Below are 21,112 nucleotides of genomic sequence, written 5' to 3' on the forward strand. Positions count from 1 at the left end.
AACTCAAGACTGAGCAGGTGTGTGTGGGCCTGTGGGTCTGATACAAAAGGAGCAAGTTGATAAATGGACGCATCCAGAGTGTCTCCAAGGATCCCAAATGGATTGGACTCCAATAAGCAAGATGTGGAATGAATGAGGACTAGCCAGTTGGAGTGGTGTGAGCGTGCAGGAGATGGAATGCAGATTCCAGAGTTCAGGTTCAATCAATTCATATTTTCTGAGATCTCCCAGGGTGTCAAATACTGGGGTAAAGTCCCTTGTCTTCATAGTCGGGGATGGGTGCCCGCAGAGTGAACGAGGTAAGCCACCACAAAAATGACAACTCTCTTGGGGGTTTGTAGCGAAAGGAGACACAGCCCTTGGCCTGGAGTTGCTGGGGGCGGCGGTGAATGTGTGCGCGGGATATCTGGTGACAGAAACCACGCATGCACACTCGTGCTGAAAGCGCCCACAGGCTCTGCAGCGCAGAGGTCGGAGCGCCTGCTCGGTCACGGAGCGGCGGTGCAGACCACGTCGAAGTCCTGGATATTGGTCTTGGGATCTAGTGGGAAGACCTGAGCCCTCCAGACTTCCTAATAGTGCGAAGGAGGCATGGTGCGCATGCGTCTATCCACCTCAAGGCCCAGTCCAAGGCGGCGGGAAGTTGGTTTTCTGAGTAGCAACTGAATAGCTTGAAGACGGATTGGAGCCGACGGACCAATAAACAAACGTCTCATTGGCTTAGCTTGCTCAGGCTGCCGGTTCTCCAGCTTCCCATTGGCCCTTTCAAGCAGAGCAGGGGCGTGGCTCCAGGAGCTCCGCCCCCGCTCCGCGGCCCAGCCTCGGGGTCCCAGGCTGAGGGAGCCGGGCGGAAGTGAGCGGGTCCCGCCCCTTCCCCCTCTCGTTTTCGTCGGAGCCGCCGCCGCCGCTGCCTGCTCTCCGTGCCGTACCCTCGGTCCCCGGCCGCGCGGAGCCGGGATGCACTGCTCCTGCTGTGGGTCCTCATCATGGAGACTAAACGGGTGGAGATTCCCTGCAGCGTCCTGGACGATCTCTGCAGGTACTGGGGCGCCCCGCGCTGCTCCGGCCCCTTGTCGTCCCCTACTCTTTCTCTAAGTTTCGGCGACCCCGGACGCCTCCGCGTCTCCTGCTCCGGCTCACATCCTTGTCCGGGCTTTCCGGTCCCGCCGCTGCTCCCTTTCCCCCTCGACCCTTATCTCGGACGACACCACCCCTCTTTTTCCGCCGCAGCCTCCCTGTTTCTCACGCCCCCCTCAATTCCTCCTCGCGCAGCGCTGGAATTTCCTCATTTTCTTAGTTCCCCAACTACTTTGATTTCCCCGCAAGCGAAGCCGCTTCGCCAAAGCCTGGATCTTTGGCATTTTGGGGGCAGCCCCTCCCCCTCCCATTGCTTTTTCTGGCTCTCTGGCTTTCACAGACCGTTTTACCCCCTCCTCCCTCCATCTCAACCCAATTCTGTTGAAAGACCCCAAGGTTTTTAAGTCTTAGAATCCCAGGTTCTCGGAAAATTGCAGGGAGCAATTTTCAAATTTACCATTCCCCCGGAGTATTCTTATGGGTCCGTGGCGTTCTCTGTAAATTGCTGTAAAGAATTATTCTTTTGTTTATCCCCAAACTTACCGTTGGAAGTGGGAAAAAAAGTCTGGAGTTCCTTCCCCCCACCCCCTCCAATCTCTTAATTATCCTTCTTAAAGGAAATTCTAAACCGCTGGGTTTTAACTCATGGAGTACTTTTACAAGAGAAATTTCCTGAGTTCTTCTCTCTTGTTGGCTATGATTTCAGATAGCCAAGCAAGTGTAAAATGGCCTTAAAATTTTACTTCAGGAAAAGGAACTCATTTTGGTGCAGTGATACCCTGAGTTGTCGTCGGTGTAAGTGGGTTGTGAAGTAATTTTAATTACAAATGAGTGAAAGCTCTGATTAAAACAAACACATTTCACGTATTTATGTCTAAAAGTCTGACTTTTAGTAGTTGTGTCGCATTCACGCCTCTTTTAATGGGAAAGGAAGAACTAATACTTGTGGAGTTATTACTGAGTGCCAGGCAGGCACTGGCTGCTCTCTTCACATGTATCATTTAATCCTCGAAACCACCCTATTTGGTAGGTGCAGTTTTTTCCATTTTCATCTGACAGACTCAGGTTGTAGTTTACACAAGGTCACATTCATCTTAATTTAGAAAATCAAGATTTAAGACCTAGGCCTTTTTAATGTCTGCTTTTTTTCCTACGCAGGTGGATGAAATAGAAAGTCAAGTCTAATGTTATATCCTCACAAAAGAAAAGTACATGTAGATAAGTAAATAGACTAATTCTGCAACCACTGAGAATTAACGTCACTGTATTTCTTTAGTGATGGTATGATTATAGCTTTTGGAATATGATAGACTCGAATGAACCACTTTAAAGGCCCTCATTTTCTATGATTATTTTTCTTAAAGAGGTTTGATGTCTGTCTTAGGTAAATGAGTGGAAGAACATATACCAGATGCGGATTATGATTTTTATTTTCTTGTTCATGTTTCCAAGATTTTTTAGAGGATGTACATTTTATAGTTAGAAAAATTAAATATGAGTAGTATTTGGAAAGGTGAGCAATAGTTTATGTATGAATTAATAGGGATACAGGTGATTTAGAAAAGATGGGTAATCATACTTTTTCAGGCATCTAAACTAATTGTCCCATTAGTATTGGGTTTATTTTGTATATTATGGAGGATTACATTATTTAAAGAAGTCAGATCACCATTATGAAGGGGGTTGATTTTATGTGTGTAATCTTTTTTTTTTTTTTTACGGGCTCCAGACGCCCAGGCCCAGCCGCTTCGCGGCACGTGGGATCTTCCCGGACCAGGGCACGAACCCGCGTCCCCTGCATCGGCAGGCGGACTCATAACCACTGCGCCACCAGGGAAGCCCTATGTGTGTAATCTTACTTAAAAATAATGGTGTTGTGTTTTGTAGACTTCATGTTAAACATCTGTTGTGTTAAATAAAGATTCTTACTTGTTTTTCTAGTTAGTGTATTTAAACTATTTTATACAAATTTTTTGGAATAGAGAAAAATTTCTTTTTTTCCTTTAAGAAAACTTTTTGTGATTACTGTGTTTTGGCTCTGTAAGAATGATGTTTTTAAAAATTAGGGCTAGCTACTTGTTAAACTAACAGTGAAACTGTTACCAAACCAAACTTGGGTCTACTCCCCTGAGGTGCAGAAAAGCCTATACTGCCACTGTTTGTGGTTGAAGGGAAGTACTGCATTTATTGCTGGGCCATGCAAGGAAGAATGGACAGTTCATGCTCAAAAGACAAACTCCCCAGTGGCTTTCAGGGAAGGGTTTTTAAAGGCAAGATGAGGGAAAGGGTCCAGGGTGAGTAATCAGCTCGTGGACATCCTTCTGATAGGTTGGTGGTGAGGTAAGAGGGTGGCATTTTAGGAATCTCAAATTATCAACCTGGTTTCCAGGGTCTGAGGTCTGCTTGCTGGTGGTTAGCATATGCAGTTGACTTCTTCCAGCTGCTGGGGGTTTTATTTTTATTTATTTATTTATTTTTAATTAATTAATTTATTTAGGGGGTTTTAGTTTCTGCAAAACAACTTTGGGATATGGCTCAGATATTATCTATAGGCCTGAGGAGGAACTAAAGGTCCTTGACTTTGTTTTATGGCTAAGCCATTATTACTTTGTCATGCTAGACTGCTTTCCTTTGTTTCTGCATTTTCTTGCTTTTCTGAACCAAATTTAGTCTAGGAGGCTAAAACTTTTCTCTGAATAAGAGGTGACTGATAGGGGGTGGGAATGTCTTTTCCCAGGAAGGCTCCTGCTCTGTTTTAAAACCAAATAACCATTTCTTAAAACTTGAGGTTTTAAAAGTAATACCATTTTCAAGTTAATATTTATAATATCTTTGTTGATTAAAGATTAAAAAATTTTTATGTATGTATGTATGTATGGCTGTGTTGAGTCTTTGTTTCTGCGCCCAGGCTTTCTCTAGTTGCGGTGAGCGGGGGCTACTCTTCATTGCAGTGTGCAGGCTTCTCTTGTTGCGGAGCATGGGCTTCAGTAGTTGTGGCTCGCGGGCTCTAGAGCACAGGCTCAGTAGTTGTGGTGCCTGGGCTTAGTTGCTCCGTGGCATGTGTGATCTTCCTGGACCAGGGCTTGAACCTGTGTCCCCTGTATTGGCAGATGGGTTCTTAATTACTGCGCCACCGGGGAAGTCCTATACTTCTTTTTTAAGTACCTGCTGATTTATAAGTTTGGTCTTGACTCTTGTTTTTACTCCCTTTGTATTTTCTCCAGTTTTACTTATGATCAGTACCTGTAAGGGTTTTTTTGCTTTGTGTTATTTTTGATAAATTACATAGTCCTGCTAATCTTGTCTATGTCAGTTATTGACCATATATTAATATGGTTTGGAGGAATGTAAAATTTGAGAGTGATTTTTATGTGAAACATTAGAGCAAGAGACTTAAATTTTCAAGATGTGACTTTATAACCATGAGACAGCTTATAACCTATGACATGAAATGTTATTTTTCAGGTGGTTGAATATGGGACATTTCATTTACAGGAATACTGTGCAGCCATTAGAAATTCCTCAGGCAGTTAGCAAACAGTAAACTGAAGGAAAATGTTTGTGTCTTGAAAATGTACACAATATACTACTGGGGGTAATAACTAGTCATTTTATGCCCTTTGTTAAAACAAATTTTAAAATGTTTTGTATATGTATGTTTGTGTGCGTGCACAGGAGAAGTCTGAAAGTAATATATACACCAAACTGATAAAACTGGTGACTTCTGGGTGAAATGGAATTGGAGGAGAGGAAGGGAAGACTCTGGTCTAAAATGCTTTAGTGAACCAAAATTACTTTATAATAAAACATGTACGTGTATGTAAAAAAGTAAATCAGCACCATTTTATGGTGATATTTGCCTTTGGTGCGCCATGATTTTTGACATTAAAAGTAAAATACATAGTTTTTCAGTACCATTTAAATAATCTTATTAAAGATTTGGAAAGCATGTTTTTAAAGTAAAAACTGAAAACTGCAGTTTGGTAAGTTATTTCCCTTAAAGAAGTGTTTGGAGTTTTTTATAAGCCCCGTTAGAATTAAATTGTAAAGCCACTCCAGTGTTAAAAGGAGAAAGGTATTTTCTAGCAACTAATGTTGCTGCTATTTTGGTGATCGTATAGGTTAATTAAATAATTTGTGTTTATCTTCAGCTTGCTATCTTAGTGTTCAGTTCACTGGAAACATTTTTGTATTAATTGTAGTCCTTGTGCTAATGCTTTGTCTATCTGTGGGAACATTGGAAAGGTGACATTTTTGTTAGGTGGAGAAACTTTTCCCATAACAAAATATTGTGGAAAGCATTTTATTTTAGCTATTAAAATATACATATGTACATATATACAAACACTTTTAAATCTTTAAAACAGATCAAAAACATTCACAGAATGAAAGCATTGAAGTTTAATTTTCCTGTATCAAAATTTCCTATTTCTTACAAAGTTTCTTAAAGAAGTTAGCCTTTCAGTATTAAAAAATGTACTCATCTGTAAGGTTTAAAAAAAAATCAAGCAGTACAGATTAATTTATAAAATGAAAAGCAGCAGTCTCTTGCCCTACCCCTTTTATCCCAGTTCTGCTCTCCAGACTTTTACCTGTTTTGTGTTCAGTTCTTCTGGTGGATATTTCAATATTTTAAAGTATACTTGCACCAGTTGCTATCAACTTTAGATATTAGATTGAGGATTTAGTGTATCTTGGTAGATTATTAAGTGATGGTTTAGTTTACACTTACTGTTGCCCTTGTCCTACTTCCAATACAGTTATATCACTGTTTTAAATCGTTCCATTGGTTACCTTCGTGACTTTAATATACTTAAAGTTGTATTTCTGTTTTACGGACTTCAGTGTCTCTTGATTCTGTATTTGATAAGGTGAGGCACTTAGTGCCCCATCATTTCTTCCGTTTCTTACCCATGCCCTCAGTTTCTATCCAGGTGAACTTAAAATAGAAATTAAGATTGATAGTATTTACGTTACATTTTGTAACCTTATGAAGTCTTATACATTTTGCTACTGGTTGATTGCAAAAGCTGAATAATAATAATGGCATTTGTTATACAGTATTACTTTGTAAATATTTTTCACAGTAGAGACAAGTCTACAATGGTTAGGATTTTGTTTCTTTTCCATCTGGCCATAGTCAAGATCCTTTTGGAAGAATCTTGAAAGAGAATGAATGTCCTAATGAATTCTCTTTTCTTACATTCTACAAATTGCTCAAAATAATAGTTTAATTTTTTCTTTTGGAGAAGGAAGCATATGCTTTGTTCATTATTCCCTGATTCCTTCTAGCTATTCTTGAAATAATTTTTTCCCCTTTTGTTCTAATTTTGGCTTTTTTGCTTCATGTTTGGACTGTGATTCTCTTGTACATTTACCCTTCTCCCTCAACATGCCCAAAGTTTCTTGCTGCCGTCCACCATCACCCCCGATCTGCTCCTTTATTTTTTATTTATTTTTTTAAAGATTGTTTTTTATTTTTTAAAGTTTTTAATTTATTTTTTTACTTTTGGCTGTGTTGGGTCTTTGTTGCTGTGTGCGCGCTTTCTCTAGTTGCGGCGAGCGGGGCTACTGTTTGTTGCGGTGTGCGGTCTTCTCATTGCGGTGGATTCTCTTGTTGCAGAGCATGGGCTCTAGGTGCGCAGGCTCAGTAGTTGTGGCTCACGGGCTCTAGAGTACAGGCTCAGTAGTTGCGGCACACGGGTTTAGTTGCTCTGTGGCATGTGGGATATTCCCTGGACCAGGGCTCGAACCCATGTCCCCTGCATTGGCAGGTGGATTCTTAACCACTGCACCACCAGGGAAGTCCCTGCTCCTTTATTATATCCTTGGTCTTACCCTCTTTTCCTGGAGAATGCCGTCTTGGAGATCTCCACTCTCTTAGTCTAATCTGGACTGGTTGCTTCTTAGTCTTGCCAAACAACTGGCACAAAAGACTTCCCTTTCCCAGCTCTCCCAGGTTGTATCTCTTCTTTCTTGAATCCTGTTTTATGCTTTCTTGGCTTTCATTCTTGTTTTGCTGGTGTACATTCTAAAGTAATTTCCTTTGAGGGGGTCATTAGAGAGTAAACTTTCTGAGTCCGTATATGACTGAAATGTCTCTTTTTCTTCTCACAGTTATGTTTCCAGGTGGTCCAGGGTCCACACTTTCAGTACCAAGGTTCCAGGAGATATCCTCAACACTGTCTTTTCTTCACAACCAGTTTTTTAATGTGTTTAATTTTTTCTTTGTCATTTAGATTTTCCTTAGACATTGGGTGATTTTTGGTTGCTGTTTCATATTTAAGATGAGGCTGTAGAGGGACTTACTTGTTGATAGGCTGCTTTATGAGAGTAGATAGGGAGCTGACTTTTATGCTGGGAGACCCTTGAATACCAGTGTGTAGGAGTTTTGCTTTGGGGTGCCGACACTCAAACCTGTCTGCTAAAGTTAGAAAAGGGCCTTGGCTGTTGTTCCTCCTTCCCCCACCTTTTGTAGGAGAAACCCCTGACTGTCAGAGGTATGAAAGAAGAGTGGATGTTCTCCTATTACATAAATAGACCTCTCTGTTACCCTTTTTTAAAAGTTTTATTTCTTATTCTCATCTTCCAGCTTAGCTTTCTTCATTTGGGGCTTTTCTGGATTGGGATGGGAATGGGATTGGATTTCTCTGTCTTAGGCATTTTCTTACCCCATTTTAGATTGTGGTTAGTATCCTCTAGAAATTTGTTGAAATGCAAATTTAAAAAAATATTTATTTATTTATTTAATTTATTTTTGGCTGGGTTGGGTGTTAGTTGCTGCACATGGGCTTTCTCTAGTTGCAGCCAGTGGGGGCTACTCTTCGTTGCGGTGCGCGGGCTTCTCATTTCAGTGGCTTCTCTTGTTGTGGAGCACAGGCTCTAGGCACGTGGGCTTCAGTAGTTGTGTCACTCAGGCTCAGTAGTTGTGGCTCACGGGCTGTAGAGCGCAGGCTCAGTAGTTGTAGTGCACGGGCTTAGTTGCTCCGCGGCATGTGGGATCTTCCCGGACCAGGGCTCGAACCCGTGTCCCCTGCATTGGCAGGTGGATTCTTAACCACTGCACCACCAGGGAAGTCTGAAATGCAAATTTCTAGTTAAAGATAGTAGACCGAACACAAACATCTACTCCACAAAAAGAGTAAAGTTTGACAATTTTAAATGCATAACCCACAAGTAAAGGAAGATTGGGTGAAGAGATGAGCAACAAAACTTGGAAACTGTACAGCAGAAGGGAAAGTGGCATATGACTTAGCAGACCTGATAGAGTGAAAGACTACTGTAGTAGTCAGCCTACTTCAGAATTAGAGAATGTTGAAAAGTGGCAGAAGTGAGTTTATGCATCCTGTATACATATTGAAAACCATCCTTCTTCCCCTGCTCAGCTCCCAGAATGTGGCAGCCTGGGCTTTATCCTCCAGATAGGAGATTGGAAGGTTCTTGTCTAGATGATCAGACTAACCCACGAGGAAACACCTAAAGATACTAACATTGGAGGTTCCTTGATTAAATGGCTCAGCCTGATCACCTTAAGTGGTGCCTCATAGTTTGACAACCTTCCTAATTAGCTTTGTGGTCTATCACATTAAATACGAACATCTGAAATAGGCCTCTTAACACAAAAAGTAGAGCATAAAACTAACAACAACAAAAAAGCAACTGAAAAGAATCAAACTATGTAGATAGAAGAAAACTTTAAAACAAAAAACCCCCTCAAAACTACATTGATCTCCTTAGATAGGTTTTTACAGTCATGGAATAACAGAATTATCTGTGAAAGCATAGTTTAAACAAAAATAGCCTTTCGAATTTTAAATATGAGAGTAGAAACAAAAACCTCAATAGATGGCTTGCAAGAGACTGTTTCCCGAAAGTAAGGGGGCTTGAGAAATTAGAGATAGGAAATATCAGAGAAAAGTGAAGAATCAAAGGATCAGTCCATGAGGTCCTTTAGTACTGAAGGAGGTGAGTTTCTAAATAGGTAAAGTCCATTGAATGGGTGATGCAGTGGATGAATAATAGACAACTGGGAAATTTCAGAACATTGAGGATAGAAGGAAGAACCTGGAAGCTTCCAGTCTGAAAAAACAGGTTGGGCAAAGGAATCTGAGTGGCTTCAGTCTTCACATCAAAATTATAGGCTGACAGGAGCGGGCACTGTCTTCAGGATTCTGAAGGAAAATGATTTCCAACCTGGAATTCTTTACCTAGCCAAAGTGTCAAGTGTGAGGATAAAAATATTCTCAAATTCACCATGTCTTAATATTAATCTCCCCTGCATCCTTTTTCCAGAAGGCATGGGAGGATGTACTTCGTAAAAATAGGAAGTACATTAATTAGGAGGAAGACAGGATATAAGAAATAGATCTAAATACAGGATGGGGCTTCCCTGGTGGCACAGTGGTTAAGAATCCACCTGCCAATGCAGGGGACACAGGATCGAGCTCTGGTCCGGGGAAGAACTCACATGCCGCGGAGCAACTAAGCCCGTGTGCCACAACTACTGAGTCAGCGTGCCACAACTACTGAAGCCTGTGCACCTAGAGCCCGTGCTCTGCACGCAAGAGAAGCCACCGCAATGAGAAGACAGCATACCACAACAAAGAGTAGCCCCTGCTTGCTGCAACTAGAGAAAGCCTGCGCACAGCAACGAAGACCCAGTGTAGCCAAAAATAAATAAGTAAAATAAATTTATTAAAAAAAAATACAGGATGGAGGCGTTGGGAACTATAGGATGCTAGTGAAAGGATAGCATAGAATGACAGATGTGTATTATGTGAAGTGACAACCACTCCAGACTGGAACAGATCAGAAGGCTCAGGGATAGTCTTCAAGATGAAATGGATGTGTCTGAATTAACATTTTGAGAAAAAAAATTTAGGAAACTAGTGGAAGATTGAGTTAGTGACAAGTATAGAGAAAACAAAGCAAAGACAATAAGACATTTATTAATTAGTGGGAGAACAAAAGGTTGTGCTTTAAAGGGAAAACAATCGTAGCTTGTCACATGGCTTAGTCTTGAATTGCGTTTGCAGAGTCATAGTAACGTAAAGACTGAATTTTTCTTTTTTTTTTTTTTTTGCGGTACACGGGCCTCTCACTGTTGTGGCCTCTCCTGTTGCGGAGCACAGGCTCCGGACGCGCAGGCTCAGCGGCCATGGCTCACGGGCCCAGCCGCTCCGTGGCATGTGGGATCCTCCCGGACCGGGGCACGAACCCGTGTCCCCTGCATCGGCAGGCGGACTCTCAACCACTGCGCCACCAGGGAAGCTCAAGACTGAATTTTTGATCTAACCCGGCGGTTATCAACTGCGAGTGATTTTGCTCCCCTCAGGGAACTTTGGCAGTGACAGGAGATCTTTTTGGTTGTCACAGCTTTACTGGAGAGTGCTATTGACATCTAATAAGCAGAGGCTACGGATGGTGCTAAACGCCTACAGCACACAGGACAGCTCCTCTCAACATACAATTATCAGTTCCAGGTGTCAATAGTGCTGAAGTTAACACACTAACCAAACTAAGATATCCTTTTGTTCGGAAGATGGAGAGATGAGAATGGTGTGTAGAATGAGAGTGGGAGGACTGGAGTTGTTTATTCTTCAACTTCCATAATGGAAATCAATAGAAAATGTCCCAAACTGAGAAAATAAGATATAGCAGACAGGTGTTTTTTTTGAGACTTGGTGTAAGTTAAATAAAATCAGATAAAAGAAGGCTAGTTTTTGCAGTGCTTTTTGTCTTTGTGTATCATCTACTGGCTAGTCTGAGACTTGGGCAGTGGTCTGTCTCATACATCGTTCCGCTCACAAAGTGTGTGGTATGCTGTTTGTATTCTAATCCAAGTTTGTGCAGTTTGGGGTTGAGCCTCAGAGTTCATAAACAATTTCGTGGGACCATTTTCCTGAGCTGCTCCTTTTCTGCTATCTCCCTGGTACTTCTTGGCTCCCCTTTTTGAGGAAATTGAATATTGAAAAATGGCAAAAATGGAAAGACGCTCTACCACACATTTCATGTGAGTCTGCTCATGCCTGGGACCAAGCAGCTGGAGGTTAGAGGTAAAATAAGCAATGGATGTTGGCCCTAATCTCTTGGGACCTCCCACCTCTTGCTATTGGAGAGGAAGGTTCCCGTCCATCAAAGTTCTAGTCTCTGTGGATCCCTGTTACAGCCACTGTTGCTGCCAAGTCTAACCAGTGTGTCATTGCTTGGGCTCTGGGGCGTGAGAGAATGGAGAAAAGAGAGGAGAAATTTCCCCTACTGTCTCTGAGTGTTAACAGATTCCTTTCTTGATCCTTGAGGGCTTTTGGAGGTCACTTCTAACCCCCAATCCAGCTAGGGGATATTGGAGGGTGAAAAATGGTAAATTTGAATATTCGTCATCTTCCCCAATCTTTCTCCTGCTGTTTACTTTTCATAGTCCTCAAACAGCTGCTCCATGTATTTTGTCCAGGTTTTATACGTTTTATGGGAGGGACAGAGTGGAGTGTGCTTACTCCATCTTACCTTTCAAAGATAAATTGTAACTATCAGTATGTCACTGTAAGTATATGAGACAATTTGCTAGACTATGGGAATAAAAGTATACAAAGATCTCAGTGAAGTAATTTGGAAGAGTTTATGGACAGTAATAGTAAAAATTAGATAATTACTAGAATGGGGAAGTTGAAAGAGTTTGTAAATCTGTTCAGAGGAGTCTGATATACCTATATAGGAGATACAGTGTTAAGTCATGAGGGATGAGTTATAAGTTTGCTAGATGGACAAGAGAAGGGAATAGATATAGTATGTGGATGGCAATTTAGGACATTACTAAGAATTAGGTATCACTGGGTATAAAGAACCTTACAGAGTGATAGAGGCTGTGCAGGTGAGCAGGCACTGGATCTTGAATGCCGTATGGAAGAGCTCAGATTTTTATATCTTACATTATGCCATTAATGTTGCATGTTACATGTCTTGGTTTTAGTGTAGATGCAGTTTTAAGCTCCTTTCCTCATTGTTTTTCTATATTGAATTGTAGATTATTGTACATACATTTGTCTTAACATTTACTTATTCAGTCCCCTATTGGAATGCTACATTATTTTTATAATTTAAAAGCATTTTTATTTTGAGGTTTGATTTGAAACTTGAAAACAACAAAGAACATTTAGCACCACAGCTAGTGAATAGTGTAAGTGATCAAACTGGGTGATGCTATTTTTAATTTTAGAAAATGACTCTAAAAACCAGTGGATTTCTTTTATGTAGTTCAGTCTATCTCTAAAGGTCGCTAGAAAAAAAGATTACAAAAATGCTAAGTGTGGAAGAAGCTTAATGGTGGTTGCTTAATGAGTCCTGTAGATCACAAATTTTGACTTGTTGCATAAAAAAGGGGTTAATTATCTTAATCATATATATACATATGTGTATTTAATATAGTGTGCACTTATACTACGTATTAAAATAAATGTCCCTTCCTCCCTCTGAATGTACTTGGAAAAGACAATTTAGGTTTTTTTAAAAGTGAGTGTATTTGAAAGTTATTTTGAACTCAGGTTCTTCAGATGAGCTTTTTGGGAAATCTGGTTTATTAATGATTTCTTTAATTTTTTTGGTAATACTTTAAATATGAAGATTAAGCAGCTAACATCTTTTCTATTTGAGTATATGAATATATTTGCATATATTCTTTGAAAATGTTACCAGACATGGGAGGGAATCCTAGTGAAGTTTGTTTTCTTGCTCACCTTTAATTTATTGTTAGAGAGCTCTTAAGTTTATCTCTGTACTTGTGAACAGAGGGTAGATGGCCTCTTAAAAAAATTCTATTATGAATGAGATATATGTGATATCTCTTATTTATTATTTTTTTTAAAGACTCATCTTCCCTGTAGTAATTTCCTGCCAGGTTTGCTTCCTTGATCAGTACTGCTCTGGGTCCCCTGGGTCCCTTTTCTATGTTGGTGGGTCAGGAGTGAAGCAATTAAAAAGGTTAAAATAAATTGTTATGGTTTGTAAATGTAATTTTTGTATGTGTTTTGTTTTTGACAGCCGATTTATTTTGCATATTCCCAGCGAGGAAAGAGACAATGCTATCCGAGTGTGTTTTCAGATTGAACTTGCCCATTGGTTTTACTTGGATTTCTACATGCAGAACACACCAGGATTACCTCAGTGTGGGATAAGAGACTTTGCTAAAGCTGATATCCTTTTTATTACTTTAATGAATGTCTTTCATTCTTATTAATAAGGTATTTTAGCACAAATTTTCTTTTGCTTGTCGTTGAGATTTATAACCTTTTAGATAAAACATACTTGATTTCTAAAAATTGTCAAAAATGTAAAACATATATATATGGTTTGTGCCTGATTATGGTAGGCACAGTTTGATAGTACAGTTGTACCTTGGTATTTATGGGGATGGTTCCAGGACCACCCCCCTTCCCGCAGGATACGAAAATCCATGGATGCTCAAGTTCGTTAGACTGTGTAAAATGGCAAAGTATAGTCAGCCCTCGGTATCTGCGGGTCCTACATCTGGATACTGGGGGGCCAACTGTATTCTTATTTTTATGTTGAGGACCCCCTAAAATGTGCAGTGATCATTAGAATTTGATTTTCTTTTTTTTTCATATGTAGCTAGCCTATTTCTAGAACTGATCTGTTTTTTACATTTCTCTTGCTTTTGCACTTAACTGGATGATCTTTATTCAGATTACACCTTCCTGGGATAGAAATTCTTAAATAATTATTGAGTACTTGCTGTTTTCAAAGCAGTTTTTGGGTCTGTGGCAAATTCAAAGAAGTCCTTGCCTTTAGAGAAGCTTTTGTTCCTCCCTATTTACAAATAAAATAGAAACTTTTCATCATTTATTAATTATAAGATTGACATGAATATTTAAGATTATAAAAGAAGCTATGTCACAAGGCAAAAAAAATTGATGAATTGCTAATGTTTCTTATACTAAGTGTTTTTAGAATTTGGCAAAAGGTGGAAAGATTTTAGGCAAAGCTATATTTTTAAGGGAATATAGAATTTTCTAAACAGGCTGGAGTGGGGAATATGTTGCAGGTAAAGAAAAGGGACTGAGCAAAATTGGAGAGTTGGAAAGGATAAGAGATATTTTGGGAAGTAAATTATTTTGCATTGAGTTTCTTACAGGGATACAAGAGGGGATATGGATGGAAGTTGTATAGGGGGAATTTGTGGGGTTTTAAATCCTGAGCCAAGCTGCTTTGATTTTTATTCTCTAGGTCATTGTTTTTAACCATAAATCATGTGCTCAGATGCAATTGTACCCACAAGTTCACTGTACTATGCTAGTTGGAGTAGAGTTGGAGTAGGGATAGGTGACCTAAAATAACCCTCATACTCAGCTCCCTGTGCTTTTTCTTGAGCTGTATGAAATAAGGAACAGAGCCTTAGGGCTCTGTAGAAAATGGATGAAACTCTGTTTATTCTGCATTACTGTTAACCATTGAAAGTTTTTGAGCAAGGCTAAGTTAAGAATATTACTCAGACCATTTGAAAATGGTATTCAAAAAAACTTATTTGGCAGGACAGGTTGAACCACAAGGACTGTTAAATACTTGAGATATGGAGCAGTAAGGTCCTGAACCATAGTAGAGGGACTACAAAGAAAAGACAGAAGAGACAAATTTCAGTGGCAGAAATGCTCAAGCTGTTTGACAGATTAAATATGGAGAAGTAAATGAAAAAATCAAAGGGGAATAGAAGTACCACTGAGCACTGTCTTTGTTAAAGTCTTGGTAGCAGGTTTTATGAAGAAATCATAGAAGACTTTGCTTTTAAGGAGCTATAAACATGATTAAAACAGGAAAGTTGTCTTCTGCAGTTTTGGTCTGTTTTCATAGACTTAGGGTTCTACCAGAGCAGCTATACATACTTTGGGGTTCTGGGTAAGATTTTGTGTGTGTATGCACATGAGTTTTAAAAACTTTCCTTGTTATTAAAAAACAAAAGCCTCTGTTCTAGTTAAGTTTCTTTTAATTCATTTATATGGAGGAAAAAACTTTTATTGCTAGTGTGGTAGACTTCATTCAATAATTGAGTGCTTCCTCTGTGCCAGGCGTTGTGCAGTGAACAAGGTAGATTTGGTTGCTGTCTTCAAGAAGATTACAGACAGAAAAGGACATGATTACACTGCAGTCTGTTAGGTTTTGATAAGGTAGCATAGGGTTCAGTAGCGAAGAGACTAATCCAACCCAGATTTGGAATTAGATAAAAGTTTTCTTTGGAGGAAGGGTCTTGTAGGCCATGTTTGTTTGGACTTTATCCATAAGAGTAATAAAAGAATACAGGAGATTTAAAAAAAAAAAACAACTTTACTTTTGGGAAAAAATTTTAACTTACAGAGAAGTTGAATGTATATTACAATCAACTGCCATTATACCCTTTTTATGTATTCACCCATTGTTAGCTTTTTGCCATATTTGCTTTATTTCTCTAGGGGTGTTTTGAAAGAAGCTCTGAAATAGTGTAGGCAGTGAATTGGAGGAACATGAGATTGGAAACCTAGTTAAGATGCTATTTCATTAATTTATGATTGAGAAATGGAAACCTGTGGTAGAAGTGAACAGAAAAGATTAAATTTCAGTGGTATTTAGGAGTAAAATTTGTCTTAACTTGGATGTTTGAGGAAAGGTGGAAGAAGGAATCGAGGATGGTATCCAGGTTTCTGATTTGAACAATTGAGTGGATGGGTGTGCCATTCCATTTGTAGAAAAATAATGGAGGAGAAATTTTGTGGGGAATGATGGGCTCAGTTATGGACATGTTGGTTTGTGGTACCTGTGGGATATTGAAGTGGTGAGACTATGTAGAATAAAAGTTAATAGTATGAGCTCTGGAGCCAGATTACTTGGGTTGCCATCCCCCCTTTGCCATTTACCAGCTGTGCAACCTTGGGCAAATAGTGGGGCTTTTCTGTGCCTCTGTTTTCTCTTTTGTTAATTTTGCATGGTCTTGTGATTTTTCTTCAGTAAGCACTCAGCAGTGTGGGTACAGAATGGCTGTCCTGGACTTGATACTGGGTTGAGGTTTTACTAGGGAGCTGTATTCAGAATAGTGGGGCAAAGAAATTTTGGATATTGCTTAAGACATTGATTAAAGTGATGGACCATATTGTTTAGGGAAGGAAATAAAAGCAGGAGGGTGCTAATATGGAGAAAGGAAGACAGTCAAAAATAGATGTAGAATAACAGTATATTGTGAGTAATTAGAAGACTGCCGTAGAAAATTGTGGTCACAATGTTTTATTCTAATCAAAGTACTATAATAGTTCTATTGATGGCAAGGTCCAGAATGTTCCTGTGGGAATTGGTCCCAGAAGTGGGCATGGATGTAAAGTACAAGGAATACAAGGAACTGAGCCTGGAGCGTGAGATGAGTTGTTCTTGGGGAGATCGATATCGTCTATGATAATGGAAGGATGGAGATTACCATCTAAACGATTGTCTATCGTTAGAGCAGATTTTTCATGTTTTTGCAAAAATGTTAGAATAAAAAGAGCATATAAAAAAATCACCGAATTGTTAAAAAAGAAAGAGGATATATGTAATACAAGTAGATATATGTGCTTAAAATTTCTTACATTCTTCATGTAATCAATGTGATCTTCTATCTTTCTCTTAGAACTATTGTGTAGGGCCCAGTAACCCAGATTCAAGACGCAAAATAGTAGCCAAGTAGTGATTTTAGTAAAAATTAGAAAGATAATTAACATTACTCAGAGCATGTCATAGGGTTTTTTAAATTAAATACATTGTCTCATTAAATAAAAATGGTATTCAAAAACTTTCCACTCCCTTGTTTGAATTACTTTATGTACTCCTGAATATGGAAGAGGATTGAAGAGTTGTCATTGGGGAAATTGATGTCATTTTGGATTGGGTTCTGTTATTTGCTAATTGTGTGGACTTGAGCAAGTACTTTTCAACATTAATTCCAAGTGTATCTTGAACTGTAGTTGGTTGGTTTATCAACTCACTCATTTTATGGTGATTTGGGGATAGGAAAAAAGTAGGTAAATGAAGAGTGTAGATAATTTCCAAGGTTTTGTCAGTTGATTTAATTTCTTTTGCTAAACCTTTGTTTTTGTTATTCTTTTTAAAGAAGTTGTTTAATGGGTAGAAAAATGAGATAACACTTCTCATTGAGAAGTGTTAATGAGATAAAATGAGACGTTGATGCACCTTGAAGTTATGAGGAACATTGTAGGGAGAAGGAAGAGAAAGAAAAAAAACTAGATAAGTGTCTTCCTCTTTGAATTATTGGAAGTTACCTATATTCCTGGGGTATATTCATATGTTTTTTTCACTATGGTTAAATTTTTAATGGAAAAAATATCCATTTATTTTAAATTTATAATTAGATTCAAAAAAATCTGTGGTGACTTTAAAACACATAAGGGATTTTACTGAACATCTCAAGCCAGACTTTTATTGAGAAATAGCTTCCAGAATTCTAGCAAGCTGTTGTATAACCATAGGGCTTCATGGAATAGTTAGTATTATATCCATAATTTATTCTTTTTTCCCCCTCCCTAAATAAAGGCAAGGAGTGTTTATATTGAGATTAATCTACTGCCTGTCTTTTAATTACAGTGTTGTTATAGATGGTTGACTTTTTTGAGCTCTTTGAGAACCTTAGTTCTTACTGCAACTATAAAACCAAAGCAAAATTTTAAACACAAAGCTGTAAAACTCATAAAATTAGTTTTCATAAAGTGAATTTAATGTGATGTTTTTGTTTAAACCAAACTACTAGTCACAATGTGAATATAATGCTGTCTTAAAGGGTGTTTTGATGTGCCTGTACTACAAGTTTTCCCAGAACCTTTCTTTATGTGTTATGACACCTTCCTTTCTGTGTTACAATGGAATATCATTTGACCCTAATACACTATTTGCATATTACTTTTTTTCTGTTTTTAGTAGCCCACAGCAGTTAAAGTACTAGTGCCAATATGGTCTCTAAAATCAAGTAGTGTAGTACTTGATGGATGAGATCATCCAAATGATTGAAAGTATGCTCATATTACATGCCTTTACATTAACATAAAAATGAAAAGACAGAATATGTAAGTTTTCATAGAGGACTTGAAGACCCTTGAGAATGTCCTCCATTTGAGAAACGCTATCATAAATTATAATTTTCCGCACAGTTTTCATAATAGTGCTTTAGTGATGAGGCATTTGGTAGCATGGAGTATTGGAAGCCTGAGCATATACTTTACAGGTTTAGGTTTTATTTACCTTAAAAAAAACCTTACTTTATTCAGCCCAATTTTGGGGAGGCATACCCAGTTTCTTTTGAAACAGGCCATACTTTCCTTAAAACCCATATTTACCTTTCTCTATAATCCTTAATAAATCTTCATCTTAAAAATGTTTTAAATTATGGAAGCAATATATATACATGGTAAAGAAATTCGGCAGTGTAATATGTCATCCCTAGTTCTGCTTCCCAGAGTTAGCCACTTCCACTTTCTTTTTTTTTTTTTTTGGCCTTGAGGCTTGTGGGATTTTAGTTCCCGACCAGAGGTTGATCCTCTGCTCCCTGCACAGGAAGTGCGGAGTCCTAACCACTGGACCACCAGGAAATTCCCACTTTCACTTATTCTGATGGTTCCTAGCTCTTACCAGTATATGTGTACTGTGCTTATATTTCTTGCTGTTAGTTTCAGTATCTGTTGACTCTTTTTTTTTTTTTTTTTTTTTTTTTTGCGGTACGCGGGCCTCTCACTGTTGTGGCCTCTCCCGTTGCGGAGCACAGGCTCCGGACGCGCAGGCTCAGCGGCCATGGCTCACGGGCCCAGCCGCTCCGCGGCATGTGGGATCTTCCCGGACCGGGGCACGACCCCGTGTCCCCTGCCTCGGCAGGCAGACTCTCAACCACTGCGCCACCAGGGAAGCCCTGTTGACTCTTAATATGATGAATTCGACCCACTTAACGAGAATTATTCAAAGTGTTCACATGGTCCTGAATTTATTTGTGTTAACTTAGGGAGCCAGAGTATTTGAGTATTCACAATTTACTTGATTTGTGTCTAGGCTAAATGCAGAAGTTAGCAATGGCTTGTTCAAGAGAAAACATGTGAAAAGACAAAAGCAAGAAGGATAAACTTAAGTGAGGTGAAGATATGAGTAATTTCATGTAAAATACACAGTTGATTTAAATAGATCTCTTTATGTGTATAAGTGCTTAAGCTGTATTAAGGGAGAAAGTAGCTTCCTTAACACAATGTATACTCTTCAGTCATTGTCCATTTTTGCTGCCTCAAGGTGAAGATGTGGAAAAAATTTTGGATGAATGGAAAGAATATAAAATGGGAGTGCCAACATATGGTGCAATTATTCTTGATGAGACACTTGAAAATGTGAGTGAGAGTAATAAAAGATTTTTAGTGAAATGGTGATCAGCTGTTTTCATCCTAATATGTTGTTTTTATAATGTTCTGAACTGAGGTTTTAAAAATATACTTAGATTTTTAGGGATAAAAGGCCAGATTTTGTATATTTCATCTGCATTCTGGGTCTTAATAATTTATACTTGTTGCAGCATGGCTTATTGCAAAGGAATCATTTGATTTTTGAAGAAATACTTTAAAATGGACAGAATACCTTTCTTTACAGGAAAAGTAATAGTATATTTAGCTTCCTGAAAGATAGTTAACCAAGTAAAATTATTGGTGATAACAGTTACCTGAAGTAAGGAGAAAAGCACTTTTGGCTTTTAGAAAGGAACATGGGAAAGGAGGGCAAGTTTTATTTTTACCTCTGATTGTTTTGTAGGTATTACTGGTTCAGGGGTACCTAGCAAAATCAGGCTGGGGATTTCCAAAAGGAAAAGTAAATAAAGAAGAAGCTCCTCATGATTGTGCTGCTAGAGAGGTGAGTTATTGCAGTTTGAAACAGTAACATTTGGTGGTTATGCTTTGAGTGTGTTTTTTTAGCCATGGAGACTAACTTGTTTGGATCATTTAATCCTCTTTCCAGAACTTGACTGCATGAAGTAACATCTTTTATAATGTAACTGTTGATTCATTTGTCCACATCTGTCATTTATTCTTCTCTCATTTGTTTCCATTTTCTTTCATTGTTCATTTTTTATTCTATTATTTAACTTTTTTTTTAGATATCTTCTCCACCTTTCCTTTTAGAATTGAATTTGTTATTGGTTAAATATTTTGGCTTTTATAACCTTTGTTTTATGTTTATATTCTTGGCTTCCAGACAAATGCATAATTTGGGCTTTTCTAAGAAATTTATGTTTGTTGCTCAAAACCCACTCTAGCTTCCTCCCACTGCCTGTAGGATCAAGTTTAATTAAGTATTGAAACTCCCTCCCCTACCCCCAACACAAAACTTAGCCATTCCTAAATTTATCTTTCTTTATTCATAGTCAAAAGAATGAATTCTTTGGTCTCTGAATTTGATTGATTTGTTTCAGCCTCTAGGCTTTTGTATATGTGATTTCCCTACCTGAAAGGTCCTGTCTTCTTCCTGCCTATTCAAATCTTATCTAGATATCTTTCTAGACCCAACTCAAATTACTCTTTTTCCCTAAAGGACTGCCACCAACTAGCTTTATATACAGGGCCTGAGTTTCTTTATTTGTAAAATAAGGAAGTTCATTCTTCTTTAAATTCTGTTTTTTTTTAAAAAATTAATTTATTTGGTTATGCTGGGTCTTAGTTGCGGCCGGCAGGCTCCTTAGTTGTGGCTTGCCAGCTCCTTAGTTGTGTCACTTGGGCTCCTTGGTTGTGGCATGCGAACTCTCAGTTGCGGCATGCATGTGGGATCTAGTTCCCTGATAGAACCCAGGCCCTCTGCATGGAGAGCACGGACTCTTAACTGCTGCACCACCAGGGAAGTCCCTAAATTCTGTTTATTTTAAAATGTAACCAGTCAGCTGTAGCCCACAGTAATCTGAACTTTAATACCAATTGCTGTCTTTATCATTCGCTTGGCCTTAACTGTATAGTACCTTGTGATATACTGTATACTGTATTCTTATTTATTAGTTCCT

At 38.8% G+C, this 21,112-nt stretch overlaps 1 protein-coding gene across 3 annotated transcripts in view; it reads left to right on the forward strand.

The window, feature by feature from the left end:
• The first annotated feature begins 826 nt into the window (after window positions 1-826).
• DCP2 (decapping mRNA 2) overlaps window positions 827-21,112 on the forward strand; it is a 50,289-nt gene continuing 30,003 nt past the window's right edge. For 2 of the 3 annotated variants that reach the window (XM_024743386.1, XM_024743387.1), the window contains exons 1-4: window positions 827-1,039; window positions 13,111-13,262; window positions 19,333-19,460; window positions 19,876-19,974. In XM_024743386.1, the coding sequence (XP_024599154.1) occupies window positions 987-1,039; window positions 13,111-13,262; window positions 19,333-19,460; window positions 19,876-19,974 (432 nt within the window). In that variant the 5' untranslated portion in view covers window positions 827-986. Of the gene's footprint in view, window positions 1,040-2,908; window positions 2,923-13,110; window positions 13,263-19,332; window positions 19,461-19,875; window positions 19,975-21,112 lie in introns of those variants that run through there. The other variant, XM_024743388.1, reaches the window with a different exon arrangement.

The sequence above is a fragment of the Neophocaena asiaeorientalis genome, unplaced genomic scaffold (assembly GCF_003031525.2).
Source record: "Neophocaena asiaeorientalis asiaeorientalis breed wild unplaced genomic scaffold, Neophocaena_asiaeorientalis_V1.1 scaffold26, whole genome shotgun sequence".
NCBI classification, from domain to species: domain Eukaryota; kingdom Metazoa; phylum Chordata; class Mammalia; order Artiodactyla; family Phocoenidae; genus Neophocaena; species Neophocaena asiaeorientalis.